This window comes from Setaria viridis, chromosome 2, assembly GCF_005286985.2.
Source record: "Setaria viridis chromosome 2, Setaria_viridis_v4.0, whole genome shotgun sequence".
NCBI classification, from domain to species: domain Eukaryota; kingdom Viridiplantae; phylum Streptophyta; class Magnoliopsida; order Poales; family Poaceae; genus Setaria; species Setaria viridis.
In genome coordinates, this window is record NC_048264.2 from 34487028 (window position 1) to 34501581 (window position 14554).

Below are 14554 nucleotides of genomic sequence, written 5' to 3' on the forward strand. Positions count from 1 at the left end.
ACACCAAGGTACTCTACCCTCAAATCCAAAAGATGATTTACGCCATCCTGATTTTGAAGCGCAAGCTCCTCCACTACTTCGAGAGCCACCCGATCATGGTGGTGACGTTGGCGCTGCTCGGGGAAATCATCCAGAACCGCGACGCCTCTGGTTGCGTAGCCAAATGGGCAAGGGAGCTCATGGGCTACTAGATCAGCTATGTGCCAAGGAATGCGATCAAGTTGCAAGTCCTCACCGACTTCGTCGCAGAATGGACTGAGACCCAAATCCCACCGCCTCCAACCAGTCATGAGTACTGGGCGATGTACTTTGATGGGTCGATCATGGCAGCAGGCGTCAGGGCTGGTGTTGTGCTCACCTGCCCATAGGGCGATCACCTTGAGTACACGATCCACCTCCACTTCCCTACCACTTTCAACATGGCAGAATATGAGACCCTCATCTATGGCCTCAAGATCGCCTTCGAGCTGGGCTCTCGTTGGCTTGACATTAGGGGCAACTCAGAGCTGGTCGTTGATCAGGTCATGAAAGAAGCCTCGTGTTGCGGTGAGAAGATGGTCGCCTCATACAATGAGGTGCGAAAGCTCCAGGAGAAGTTTGACGGCCTCGAGCTTCACCACGTCCTCAGGCATGATAACCTTGCCGCCGATTTCTTGGCGAAGCTCACGTCAAACCGCGAGCATACCCTACCAAGAGTCTTCGTCAACGACGCCCAAGAGCCATCGATCAAGCTTGCCAAGGTGCCCACGCCTACGCCCAATGGAAGCCACCCCGAGTCAGCAGCGGAGCCAGCCGCAGGGGCCAAGATGGGTGCCCTCAACCTCGAGGTCGTGGTGCTTGAGCCAAGCTGGACCACGCCCTTCCTCGACTACCTCCTGCGGGACACCCTCTCCGCCAACGCCACTGAGGCACGCCGCCTTGCTAGATGCGCGAAGACCTTTGTGGTCGTCGGGGAGGAGCTCTACAAGCACAGCCCATCAGGTATCCTCCAAAAGTGCATTCCCACCGACCAGGGGCGGGAGCTACTTCTGGAGATACATGCCGGCATCTGCGGCCACCACGCGGTCCCGAGGTCGCTGGTCAGCAAGGCTTTCCGACAAGGCTTCTACTAGCCCACAATGGTGGCGGACGCCTAGTGGATCGTTCGCTCTTGCGAAGGGTGCCAGTACTACACACGGCAGACGCACGTGCTAACTCAAGAGCTGCAGACCTTCCCAATCAAATGGCCCTTCGCAGTGTCGGGCCTTGACCTAGTCGGGCCCTTCAAAAGAGCGCCCAGGGGCTACACCCACCTCCTCGTAGCGGTGGACAAATTCACCAAATGGATCGAGGGGAAGCCCATTACCAAAGTTACGTCGGCAGCCGCGGTTGAGTTCTTCCTCCCGCTACAGGTTCGGGGTCCCAAACTTCATCATCACTGACAACGACATGTAGTTCACGGGGAGAAAATTCCCGTGCTTCTATGATGACTATCACATCAGGGTTGATGGTGTCCCACCCATGCACCAACGGGCATGTCGAGCGGGCTAATGACATGATCCTACAAGGCCTCAAGCCTCGCATCTTCAACAGGCTCAAGAAGTTCGCGGGGCGGTGGGCAGGCAAGGTGCCCGCAGTGTTCTAGAGCCTAAGGACAAGCCCAAACAGGTCCATGGGCTTCAAATCCTTCTTCATGGTATACGTCGTGGAGGCCGTCCTCCCCACCGACCTCGACTATGGGGTGCCCCGGCTCAAAGAGTATAATGAGGCAAGGTCGAAGGAGGCTCGCTAGGACTTGCTCGACCAGCTCGACGAGGTGCGAGATGTGGCACTCCTCCGATCTGCCAAGTACCAACAAGCCCTCCGATGCTACCACAACAAGAACGTATGAGGTCGTGCCTTCCAGGTCGGAGACCTAGTCCTCCGAATGGTCCAAACGACCAAAGGCAAGCACAAGCTCACGCTACCATGGGAGGGACCCTACACCGTAGCTGAGGTCCTACGCCCGAGGGCTTATCACCTCAAGGACAAAGATGGTGACATGCTCACCAACTCCTGGAACATCGAGCAGCTACGTCGCTTTTACCCTTAGATTTGTTATTTAAGTTTGTAAAAATAGTTCGCATCATGCAATCAAAAGAAGTGTCATACTTGATTAAGTTCGCGATTTTCTTATAACTCTCCTGACCAAGCACTTTGTGTCGACCAACAAGGGCAATCGGCGTGACCTGCTCGTCGGGGCTACCTGCATACATATGCATTCCTAGGCTGCACCTATGAACACCTCCCAGGACCCTTACCTGCGTCACTCGACCGACCAGGGCAAAACAAAGTCTTCCATGGGCCAGCCCCTGGACTTCATTGTGTAGGGAAAAGTGTCAAAGGCAAAGCACGTGCAAAAAAGGAACTAAATTTCTAAAAAAATCGCGACCTAAAAACACCAAGTTCATTATAGGGCCACGTGCCCGATGCCAAAAGAAAAGAAACCTAAGATGTCTACTCTGCAGAGGCTTTGGGAAGGGCTTCGCCTCGAATCACAGCTGGTGAGATCTGCCTGACTAGCTGCTGCGTGCCAGGGGCCACAATCTCTCCGAGTTGCGTAAGCTCCTCGGAGGTATGGTTCCTCGTGTAGCCGCTCCCAATGGCGGCAAAGTCCACGCTGTCGTAGTGCGTGGCCACTGAGGTGAAGGCCATGTGGGCGCCCTGGTAGAGCGCCTTCGCAATTGGGTCGTCCACCAGACCACGGGCAGCCCCAAGCCACTCTGCAAGTGGGCCCTCCGGGGCTACACCAACGGACAGGTGGACCCACAGCGCCTCCGACATACCCCAGAGCGCCTCTAGCTCTCTAACCACCTCCTGCAAGCGAGTGCCGGTTGCCGCCCACTGCTCGGTGATAGCGGCGAGCTCAACGCGCAAACCTGTAGTAGCGACCGCCCGAGTCAAGACCAGCTGAGGGTAAGGTACCGGTGGCGGTGGGGCCAGGATGTCCCGAGCCACGACGTCACCTTGGGGGATGTCCTCGGGGACATCACACGCTGCCACCTGACCTACCGCAGGTTAGGAAGCCGCAGCAGCATTGTTAGACTCCTACGAAGGCGGGGCCATTGCTGGTGCCTCCGACCTTGGCTAAGGGGCCTCGACCGCTGCACCCTCCAATGCTAGAGACAACGGCACCGTTGCAGCACCCCCCGGCACATGATCCATCCCCAAGCTTGATGCGTCGGCGCCAGGTCACTAGGCCGGCGCAGAGGTCCTGCCAGCACTAGGAGCCTCGATCGAGCCCCCACTCGCGGAGGACGTGCTCGCCGCGACCGGCTGGTGGCTGCCACCCCCAAGCTCGACCTGGCATCGGAAGAAGGGAGGGACACCAACCTCCATGCCGTGCTGAGCGGAGCGCTAGGCGGTGGTGGTGATAGCTGCTTGGGGGCTCCTGAACTGCGACCCTAGCTGGCGGGCGACTGCGATCTCCCAGAATGACGACCATCCAAGCACAAGGAAGGCTGATTGGCCCCTCAGCTGGAGTGGGCCCGAGCATGCTTCATGCTCATTTCGGCGCTCAAGCTGTCGGCAACCAATTTTTGGGATGCACGGTCTTGCATCGGGGCTACGCTCTCGCCTTCCTCTGCTCCTATCCTGACCTCCCCGTCATCAAAGGTCGGGGAAGGGGGTCAGGAAGGCCGACCTAAAGACCATGAGAAGGCTTCCGGTCGGGAAGGGGGTCAGGAAGGCCGACCTAAAGACCATGAGAAGGCTTCCGGTTAGATGGGAAGTCGAGGACAGGCACGCCCTCGCTCGCGCTCTTGTCCTCATCCTCCTCCTCCTCCTCCTCCTTGTCCTCATCGGACGGCAACCCCACGTCGCGGCGCACCTGGTGGCGCCTCACACTCTCATGAATTTTCTCCTCCCGAGCACGGACCTCCCTGTCATATTTGAGCCGTCGCTCTTGGACAGCACGAAGCTTGGCGGTAGCCCATTCGCCACCCTGGGGTAACCGTCCGGGTCGGGAAACCTGGACACCGGCCACCCGAGCCCCTGCGCGCCAACAGTAGCTCGGGCCTCTACGTGCTCGCAAGAAAATATGAGGAATGGAAAGAGAAGAGTTCAGGAACTTACCAGGCAAGGAGGGGAATCCCTCGAGAGGGCCTGCGGGTGCCCCGCTAGGGCCGGGGGCACCGGCTCCCGAATGTTGATCAACTCCCGCACCCGTGCTGAAATCTCATGGTCGGGGAGGCTTTCCGAGCGTTCTCAGGACTTGTCTGTCATCCTGGAGTACTCCAAGAAGGCGTGGGCCCTCTTCTTGAGCGGTTGCATCTGCCTCTCAATGAAGGTCCAGACGACCCCCACGCCGTTCACACCGGCTCGCAACTGCCCCCTCCAGCACCTCGATGATTTGGTCGACCTTCTTCTTGTACTCATCCAGGCAGCCCCACCTCCACGACTACCACCATACAGGGCACCCGCCAGTGAATGCTGACAACTTCCTGACGCCCTCCTCGAAGCTGTAGCCGTCGTCGCGGATGTAGAACCAATTAGCGTGCCGGCCTTGATTGGAGTCGTTCGCCTTGATCTTTGGGTATTTGTCCGCGTACCGAGGTGCATCTGGATGGAAGCACAGCCAAGCGGCGCGAGCTCATTGTCCCTCGAGCTAATGTTGCGCTGCCGGACCTCAAAGATCTGACGGAAGAGCAAAGCATGGTGGGCAATGCCGAGGAATCCCTCGCACACTGTCATGAAGCCAACACGTTGTAGCAACCTGTTGGGGTTGAAATGCTGCAGCTCAATCCCGAGCTCGTGGAGGAAGCCCCGGAGGAAGGGGTGCTCCGGCAGCCCGAACTCCCAGGGTTGGAACTCGAGGAAGGAGACGGTCTCCCCAGGCTTGGGTTGCGGGAACTGCCCTCCCATAGCAGTGTGCCCCCCCGGCCTCCTCCTTTGGTGGGAGGCAGCCCGCAGCGACCAAGTCTTGCAGCTTCACCTCTGTCACCATCGAAGGAACCCACGAGCCCATCACTGAGGAAGAAGCAGAGGCGACGGCGCCGGCAGACGGGAGGGAATGCGCGCGAGCAGACCGCCGGACTCACCAAGTCACCCCCACAGCTCCTCTTCTTCACTCTCTCTCCCTTTCTCTCTCTCTCTTGTTCTCCTAGCTGTTTGAGCACCACTACTAGGCAATGGCTGGAGGAACGACAGACAAGGGGAAGAGTGGAGAGGAGAGGTGGCGGATTTAAGGGTGAAGCCCTAGGGAGCCGAACCGCCCCCTTCGAGCAACTGCACGTGGTGTTGGGCCCAGCCCCTGTAGTGGCGCTGGAAATGTGCACGCCAAAAGTGCGACGTGCATGCGTGGCCTGTGCCATCAAGGCGCAACAGGACATGATGGGGTGGCTGCCAGGTGGCATCTCGGCTCCCGTGCGACGACCCTTCAGCTGCTTTGCCCTGGCGGTTGGGCCAAGCCAAAGCAGCAAGCCAAGATACGAAGGCCAGCCCAACAGACGGGCTCGCGGCCATCCTAAGGCCCAACTAAACCTAGAGCTAGGGACGGATGGGTTGAGAGAGTCCCAGCAGCTACGAGTCAGGATGCCACATGGCCCTCGACCTTCTCTCACTGTATCTGAGTCCTAATGACAAGTCCGCTTTGGGTATTCCAGACGACGGAAGGCAACGAGCCCTACGACCTCGCATGCAGGAGGTCGGGGACCAAATGGGCGGACCACCGGGATTAACGGGATGTCTCCCAGTGAGACATAGCTAAACTTTCCGCAATCGAAAAGGTGATTGGGTCCTGCTCAGATTGCCCAACAACGCTCAAATGAGCACACTTGCCCGACCAGCCTGGTAGGCAAGGAGCTGCTCCCCGCAAAGGGACCGCATGGGGCACGATGCCGACCACATGAGCGCACTCTCTCGGGAGCAGCACACCCAGGGGCTCGGAGCGACCAGCCCCCAAGGCCAAGCAAGCCGTTTGCAACATGCACCGAGGATATAATTTATTATTCCGTGGAACAAACATTACAAGAAGGTTGTCCAAGATGCCATGTACAGATACAAAAAAAGCTAGTGTTGCCGAGCAAGGCAACACCTAGGGCCCATGGGAAGTGGTGTTACAAGGGTGGTGTGAAGTGGCGGATGCTCACGTTGCTGAGTTTTTGGTAGCATCAGCACCTCGAGGGCTGTCTGTGCGGAGGTGGTACTGAGGACGAGAGCACTTTCATCTCCAGCAAGTGATGCCACCATCTCCCCTGGCAAGAGAGAAAACCACAACCACACTCAAAGACTCCCATTGAAGATGAGAGGGGGCCGTAGTTGTACCCAATAGGCTCAGGAGTAGCATCATGGCGGCCTTCGTCGAGCCCGCTAGTCCGCCGTGGGATCGAATGGGAGCACTGGAGCTCCCGAGTGATCCCCGAGAGACCCAGAGGTTGTTCTTGCCTGTTACCGGTTCCTCCCGCTAGATCTGCAAGGATCTTGGAGCAGGACCGGCAACGAGAATGGAGGTACCTCAGACCCCCTGTGGTACGCCCAGCTGCTCGCTGAGATTCTTCAAGCATCAAGGACAGGCTACACGGCAGCCAACCTGGAAGACTCGGAGATGCCCTCTTGGAGCCCTCATCCCTCTATCCGCACATGGAAGCATTTTGGGAAGTGAAGCCAGGAGCCCCAAGTAGCGCATGATGCAAGGTTTATAGCCCGAGTACAGGGCTAAGCTGCGCGACACCGCGAGGTTCAAAGAGGGGCACCCTCTAGGCAAAGATGCCGTGAGCTCCAATGCACCAGCAAACCCACGTGAACAACTATAGGACGAAATGATGCCCTGAGTAGGACCTCGGGATTCTGCATTGCACAAGGCACCGGGTGGACCGATCCTGGTTGCGCACCGGCATGCAACCACGAAGAAACCATAAGGTTAGAAAGGGTCTCCTGACAACGCCCGAACGGCGGCAAGAGACATGCAACGCCCACATTAAAAACCTTCTTGGTGAATCTTCGATTCCCTCAGAAGCTCGGGGGCTAGACCCAGTGGATCCGCTCGCGCAAACCCACAGGACGCCTCAGCCATCGAACGACGTGCGAGAAGGGAGAAGAAGCCTTCCGCCAACCACAAGGTTAGAAGAAGCCTCGGGGGCTACTGACGGGTTCCTGTACCAGGGGTACCCTCATGAAAGGGGCTTAAGGCAACCAGGCGCCAAAGGGCCAAAGGACCAACAGCTAGAAGCATCCTGGAAACAGCCCAGATGATGTAGCGGCCCACCGACCAACCTTCCTTGGTCAGAAGCCAAGAGCCATGACTCGCCAGCTCAGCCAGCTCGGGGTGGGGCCCACAAGGGGCCCACAGCGCCTTACCCACTCCTTGTCTAAGAAAGACCTATGCCGTACGAGAGGCATTAAATGCACGACGTGGCCCCCCGACCGCCCCACGCCGGAGACATGACTGGGCGAGGGGAGCCGACTTTGAACCAGGGGGTCCGAGGGTGAGGCTACACCCTTCGGACCGCCCAAGATGGCCTGTAGGATGAGGCCATGCACGGCCGTACGCGCCCACACGCCCTGATGTCATCATCACCTTCGCCGTCAAGGAGACCCGTCAAGATCAAGGCCATGCCACTATGCCAGGCCCAGTACGGTCCCGCAGGCGAGGTGGGACCCAACGATAGACATTATGGCGAGGAGCGGCCGTGAGCGCACTAAAGAGGTTAGGGAAAGCCGGGATGGGGGGACGCCCCTCGTCCAGGCCACTAATCATGGCCTGCCCATTCGTCACCAGTACGGACGACATCAACAACACCTGTCCCGCTCACTGCCACGAAGTTGGCGGACACGACGGGAGCATGCCACGGAGCAGGCCGGGCCGTGCGTAAGCAAACCCATGCCGCACAGGAGCCACCGTACAAGATGTGCGAGGCCCACGACTAGCCAAGGGGATAGGACAAGGAAGCCTATTTGTTCAAGGAAGACCCGACCACGCTACAACCCCCGACCTCTGAGGTCGGGGACCCGCTCCATTTCTCAACATTGTTGCCCAGTCCCTAGCCTATATAAAGGGAACCGGGCCTCCATTCACTCTCTCCGTATTCAACACATACACCCACACATCGCACAGACGCTTGCTTGCAAGCACCCTGTTGTAAGTCCAGTGCACTTGATCCAAGGAACACGACTCCTGCCTAAATTGGACGTAGGGATCTTCCCAAACCAATATAAATCCTTGTCTCTTGTTTGCTAGCCATCGGAAGTGAGTTGAGCGCGGCATACAATCACTAGTCGGCGGTACGAAACACCGACAATTAGTTATATTTAACATGGACTCTTTGGATTGGCATAGACTATTAGATCATCATAAAATCTAACAGTGTAAATCCTTCTATTTTTCTAATTAACGTGGTAATTTCTAAACCTCTCCTACAGATTTGTTTATAAAAGATGCTCACTTCCATTGTAGTAACTACCACATGAATTGGCATCTTGTCTATGTGAGCCACTGTTTGCCACCGTCGGTCATGACTGTCTTACCACACCAATGCTCATAAGTACTTATCCGTACCTACCATGCTTGACCTGCTGAGGGATCGTAGATGTTTTATGAACTTAATATGAAAACAAACCAAAGTTTATGATGCCTTTTGTGGTTTGTTGAGATTTCCGTTCAGTTTATCACAAATCTATTCTTGCCCTTACTCCTCGTGAAAATGTTTACCACGCTAGCAGCTCAGTCTCGCTGCTCTGAACCTTCCTCGCTCCCTAGTCTACTAAACTTCTTTGGTCTATCGCGGTCGGACGCCCCGTGTCTAGTCCCGGATGTCAGCGAGGGATATCGCGACCTCAAGCAGCATAGGTCAGCTCGCAAAAGGTGACCATGGCTTAACTGTTTCGGTATCTATTTAGCCAACATTTAGACTTTTACTCAAGATAAGCGTAAGCAAGTAGTTTTATTTATTTGTGTCATTGTAAATTAATTGTCCTAATGGTCAGGAAAGAGTCCCCTAGTTATTTCTTCTTTTGTATTTCATTTTTTTCATATTCTTTTCACTGGTAATCCGTTGTGCTAAGGAGCCAATAATTAAACAATGTGATCCTCGTAAAACAATCAAATAACTTTTTTTTCGCCTAGTTGTCGATTGGATCTGTCCAGCTTGACGGAGCTGTTGGCATTATTGTGTTATTTAACTGTGTTTCTCGATCGGCTCTATGTGGCCTAGTCTGACTGTGCATACGATTAACTATATTATTTTTATTTTTATTTCCCCCTTCACGGTAATAGTTCTTGACGCAATGCTGATGCACACCGTGTTGCTAGCTATTGTGCTAAATACAAAGAGATCAAGCAGTCTCACCTTATTTTTAAACTCTCCAAGGGATCCACGTTTCTTTATTTGACTTTCAATGATAGAGTTCTAATCCAATACTTACATGTTAGTAAACCTTGTACTTCCAAATTTTGCTATTTAGTAATTGTATTTTGCATAGATATTTGGGATTTTTGAATTAATTTACACCGTTAGATCTTCATAAAATCCAACGGTGTATATTCTTCTTCTTTTTGATAAATGTGGTAATTTATAGACCCTCTCGGCGAACGTGATGGCTTCTTTTAACACTATTATATTAAAATAATAGATTTTTAAGATTAAAAGACGGCCATAATGCCCTTCCGGACTGGGAAGTAAAGAAATTCGCGTTAGTTCTCTCAATACACATACAATCAGAAATCTTTGGATCAGCGTCAGGTCTTATACTGGACACAATCTTCGGACGTCTAACTGTAGGCTCCTTTTTATGTGGTTGTCACTGAACCTAGGCTTTGGATTTGTTGATGGAACCTAGTCCTTACTTTTGTCTGCGTTCAATATTACAGGACCACTTTACTCACTGCTGCCGTTGTAAACAAATTTCACATCTTCGGAATCTAGTCGGAAAAGAATCAGGACACAGCAGCACTTCAGGCAGGGTCACCGAGTCGCCGTCGTTAGGTAATGGGTTGTGGCGAACTCACGCAGCCGGGGGAGATCCCCCCTCCGTGTCCTCAATTGAGAACAAGTGAAAAGAATCTCACAAGAAACGTGGGTAGAAAACTCGGTATTACGGTTGGTAGGGTGAAAATCTTTCGAAAATCAATCCGGGATAACGCAATCGAGATAAAAGGGGATGCCTTTTGTTCTGGATCCCCAAACCGGGACAAAAGATTTCCTTTAATACCAAACGGGACTAAAGGGGCTGCCATGCTAGGCGCGAGACAGGCCCCACCAACCGGGATAAATAGTTTTGAAAAAGAAATGCAAAAAAAAAAATCCACGCAATGCGCGGTCCGTGTGATTCAAACCCACGACCTCAAGCCTCGTGCGTTACTTCCTTGCCAAAACCTACACACCATATCTAACTATATAGGGGATGCAATCCTTTTGTACTAAATCTTAGAGGACCCTTTTATCTCGGTTTGTAATACCAACCGGGATAAAAGGACCAACCAGGATAAAAGGACCAACCGGGATAAAAGACCCACTTTTATCCCGGTTGGTATTACAAACCGAGATAAAATGTTTTGAGAGATTTAGTTATTCGAAGAAATTCTGACTGTCGGTCGGTATGTTCCCATTCACTTGTTAAAGAAATGGCTGGACTCTTTTATTCCGGTTTGAAACACCAACCGGGATTAAAAACCCTCTTTTATCCCGGTTGCTATTACAAACCGGGATAAAAAGGATCCCAGGCCTTTAATTCTTTTTTAGCCACCCATGGGGGACCCTTTTATCCCAATTGGTGTTTCTAACCATGATAAAATACTCCATTCTATCCCGGTTGGTGTCGTGAGCTTTAGTCCCAGGATAAAATACACCAACCGGGATTAAAATGGTGACCTTTAGTCCCGGTTGGTCTTACCACCTGGGATTAAAAGGTCCCTCATGGGTAACTAATTTTTTCACCGGGACTAAAGGGTCCTCACGGGTGGCTGATTTTTGACCCGAGACTTAGGGGGATCTTTAGTGCCGATTGATATTTGACTCGGGACTAAAGCACCTTTTATCCCGGATCAACTTTAAACCGGGATAAAAGAGTACGTATGGAAGGTGAGTTCTCTACTAGTGAAAACAGAAACCTGCTACAATACAATGAAGAATGGACGGACAATCACACATTAATCTATGAATCTATGATCAAAGTGCAAATGTGCAATGATACTGCCTTGTCACCCCAAGGCCGGCCTTTCGAGAGAGAGAAAAATACTGCCTTGTCATAAATTTTTGTTCAGCTTGACAGTGATCATTGCCGAATGCTGATTTAAGATTAATAGTAATACCACTCTTACGAGAGGCACGAGGCCGCTAGCATTTTGATAATCGGTTATGGTCTTCTGGATGGTAATGGCTGACGAAGAACGAGAGCTGCCTCATTGTTCTTGGAACTGAAAATATATTATTGCGCCGTGCCGTGCAGCTCTTCTTTGTGAGGGGTAACTGCAAAGGAAGGACGTTTGGAACGACCAGAAGCGGTCAACCCCACCGATGCCAGTGTCTCGCGCAATCTGCAACCAAGAAGAGTCAGTCCACCTTATAGAGAAAAACAAGAAGAGTCAGTCCACATGTTAACCAATGGTCACCAAGCTCCAACAACCAGCTCCGTCCAAAGGACATCTGGAGAAGGCACCAGGCAGAGACACCTATCGTCTGGCAATCATGGAGTTGGCACGGCTCCTCCTGATCCCGGTCGTGTGGGTGCTCGCCGCCGCCGCCGCGGCACGGAGCCCCGGCTGCGCAACCAGGTGCGGCAACATCGACGTCCCCTACCCGTTCGGCTTGGACCCGCAGTGCGCCATCCACGACGGCTTCCAGCTCAACTGCAGCACCGTCGGCCGCGACACCAAGCTCTTCCACGGGACCCTGGAGGTGATCAGGTTCTCCGTACACGACGGCAAGGCCTGGCTCAAGACCTTTATCTCCCGGCAGTGCTACGACCAAGCCACGAGCGACATGTCCTACAACAACGCGTGGGTGAACATCAGCAACCTGCCCTACGTGCTGTCGGCGAGCGACAACAAAGTCATCGTCGTCGGGTGCAAAAGCCTCGCCTACATGTGGAGCGATTCTGTAAGTAGCAGTCTACACCACACCACCCTGATGGTGTTCTTTTTTCGTCCATCTCTGTACATGTCTAAACTCAGCAGCTCGATGATACATGCTCAGTACATAATTGGCTGCAAGTCGACATGCGACAAACCACTCAAGAACGGCTCATCATGCTCCACCGGTAACGCTGGGTGCTGCCAGGCGGATCTGCCGACAGGCGTCCGGTATTACCAAGGTTTTTTCAATGAGTTGTACAACACTACTGAGATATGGAGGAAGACCCCTTGCAACTATGTCACCGTGATGGAGAGCGCGGCCTTCAGCTTCAGCACCACTTACCTCACCTCAACGGTGTTCTACGACACTGATGACTCAAGGACCCCGGTTGTGATGGAGTGGGGGATCACGCGGCAAACATGTGAACAAGCCAGGATCAACAAGACTAGCTATGCTTGTGTTAGCGACCATAGCGACTGTGTCAACAATGATGCAGGCTACCGCTGCAGGTGCTCTGACGGATTCGAAGGCAACCCGTATACCATGGACGGATGCACAGGTTCCCACTACTCTCCTTTCTCCTCGGGTGCATTGTTTTTCATCTATTTCTCGCGTTCGCAAAGTTAATGCAATGACTTTAAGGAAGCATTTTTCTTCGTGGCTTCAGATATCAACGAGTGCCTAGACAATGTTACTTACCCCTGCGCTGGAATATGCAAAAATACACCGGGGAATTTCACGTGTTCATGCCCGCGAGGAAGAAGTATGATCAACGGCGTTTGTGTGAAAAATCAAAGGTCAACTTGGATGACGCCGGTTGTTGGTAGGTTTATGAGCAAGTTATCGGTTTTTTCTATTTAACATTTTAATGGTTTACGTAAGTTTAACAAAGACGATCGGTTTTAAACTTGGATGACGCGGCAAAGAAGTATGATCATGCAGGTGCAAGCGTTGGACTTGTGGCCCTTGTGATCGGCATTACCTGTGCATACTTGATCAGAGAAAGGAGGAAGCTGCATCGCATAAAACAGCGGTATTTCCGACAGCATGGTGGCCTGCTTTTATTCGAGGAAATGAAATCACAACAAGGCGTCGCGTTCAAAATCTTCTCCGAAGAAGAACTGCAGCAAGCAACAAACAAGTTTGATGCACAGCAAGTCCTTGGCCATGGAGGCCAGGGAACTGTCTACAAGGGAATTCTAAAGAGCGGCATCGAGATAGCTGTGAAAAGATGCATGACAATCGATGAGCAACAAAAGAAAGGGTTCGGTAAGGAAATGCTAATTCTGTCCCAGATCAACCATAAGAACATCGTGAAGCTCCTTGGTTGTTGCCTTGAAGTTGAAGTTCCCATGCTGGTGTACGAGTTCATCCCGAACGGCACACTATTTGATCTCATCCATCGAAACCATAGTCAACACAATTCCTTAAACACTCGCTTGAGGATTGCTTATGAGTCCGCTGAAGCATTGGCCTACCTCCATTCCTGTGCATCCCCACCAATTCTCCATGGCGATGTCAAGTCTACCAACATCCTTCTAGATGGTGACTACACAGCAAAAGTCTCTGACTTTGGCGCGTCCATCCTAGCACCAAATGATAAGTCACAATTTGTCACAGTTGTCCAAGGAACTTGTGGGTACCTCGATCCGGAGTACATGCAAACATACGAATTAACTGACAAAAGTGATGTATACAGCTTTGGAGTTGTTCTCCTTGAGTTGCTCACACGCAAGAAGGCACTCAACCTGGAAGGACCTGAGGACGACAGGAGTCTGTCAATGAGGTTTTTGTATGCAATGAAAGAAAACAAGCTTGAGGATATCCTAGATGATCAAATCAAGAACAATGAGAACATAGAGTACCTTGAGGAGATTGCAGATTTAGCGAGGCAATGCTTAGAGATGAGTGGCATGAATAGGCCATCAATGAAGGAAGTTGCAGATAAGCTTGGTAGGCTGAGAAAGATCGTGCAACATCCATGGGCACACGAGAATCCTGAAGAGTTGGACAGCTTGCTCGGAGAGCCGTCCATGGTGAACTCGACTGGTACTACAGGAAATTTCAGCATTGCAAAGAAAGCTGCCATGGGCTTAGAATCTGGGCGTTAGTTACAACACTCCACATTATAGATATTTGTACATTTTTCTTGACTGCAATGATTTGCGGAGGATCTGTACATGTGCCGTCCTACTTTTACATTACCCTATGATGAAAAGGTGATGGTGTAATTGTTTTCATAGGTTGATTGCTTCTCTAGGAATTAGACTTTGTGAAAAAATATTTCTTTGAACGTGAAATATGGCCCATCAAAATTTTGTCTGTCGTGGCTCTTACGTTTATTATTCAATTTCAAACTATACGGTGTGGTTTGACACGATGTCGGGCTGTGCCTTAGGAGGCCTAAGGCTAGAGACTCCCTTGTATGTAAAAGAGGTCCAAAATGGGGTCTAAGGGCTTATTTGTGAGGGTTAGGAACTCAGTTGTAACATCTAGGAATCTCTTTGTGAACTCTAGACCTATCTGTA

At 52.3% G+C, this 14554-nt stretch overlaps 2 protein-coding genes across 2 annotated transcripts; both read left to right on the top strand.

Moving 5' to 3' along the window:
• Positions 1 to 419: 419 nt before the first annotated feature.
• LOC117844314 (uncharacterized) lies at positions 420 to 1112 on the top strand. The gene has a single exon (XM_034725049.1). The coding sequence runs from the start codon at positions 420 to 422 to the stop codon at positions 1110 to 1112; it is 693 nt and encodes a 230-aa protein (XP_034580940.1).
• A 10417-nt stretch (positions 1113 to 11529) lies between these two features.
• Positions 11530 to 14348, top strand: LOC117842620 (putative wall-associated receptor kinase-like 16). Its single transcript, XM_034723105.2, has 4 exons — positions 11530 to 12050; positions 12147 to 12585; positions 12694 to 12849; positions 12969 to 14348. The coding sequence occupies exons 1-4, from the start codon at positions 11556 to 11558 to the stop codon at positions 14135 to 14137; spliced, it is 2259 nt and encodes a 752-aa protein (XP_034578996.1). The 5' UTR covers positions 11530 to 11555; the 3' UTR covers positions 14138 to 14348.
• The last annotated feature ends 206 nt before the right edge of the window (positions 14349 to 14554 follow it).

What these genes read in the sequence shown, in the direction of transcription:
- LOC117844314 (XM_034725049.1), top strand. Translation starts at nt 420, where the DNA reads ATGGCAGAATATGAGACCCTCATCTATGGCCTCAAGATCGCCTTCGAG.
- LOC117842620 (XM_034723105.2), top strand. Translation starts at nt 11,556, where the DNA reads ATGGTCACCAAGCTCCAACAACCAGCTCCGTCCAAAGGACATCTGGAG. An exon ending in CCTACATGTGGAGCGATTCT is followed by an intron (nt 12,051 to 12,146) that starts GTAAGTAGCAGT and finishes ATACATGCTCAG; the next exon opens with TACATAATTGGCTGCAAGTC. An exon ending in TTGGATGACGCCGGTTGTTG is followed by an intron (nt 12,850 to 12,968) that starts GTAGGTTTATGA and finishes ATGATCATGCAG; the next exon opens with GTGCAAGCGTTGGACTTGTG.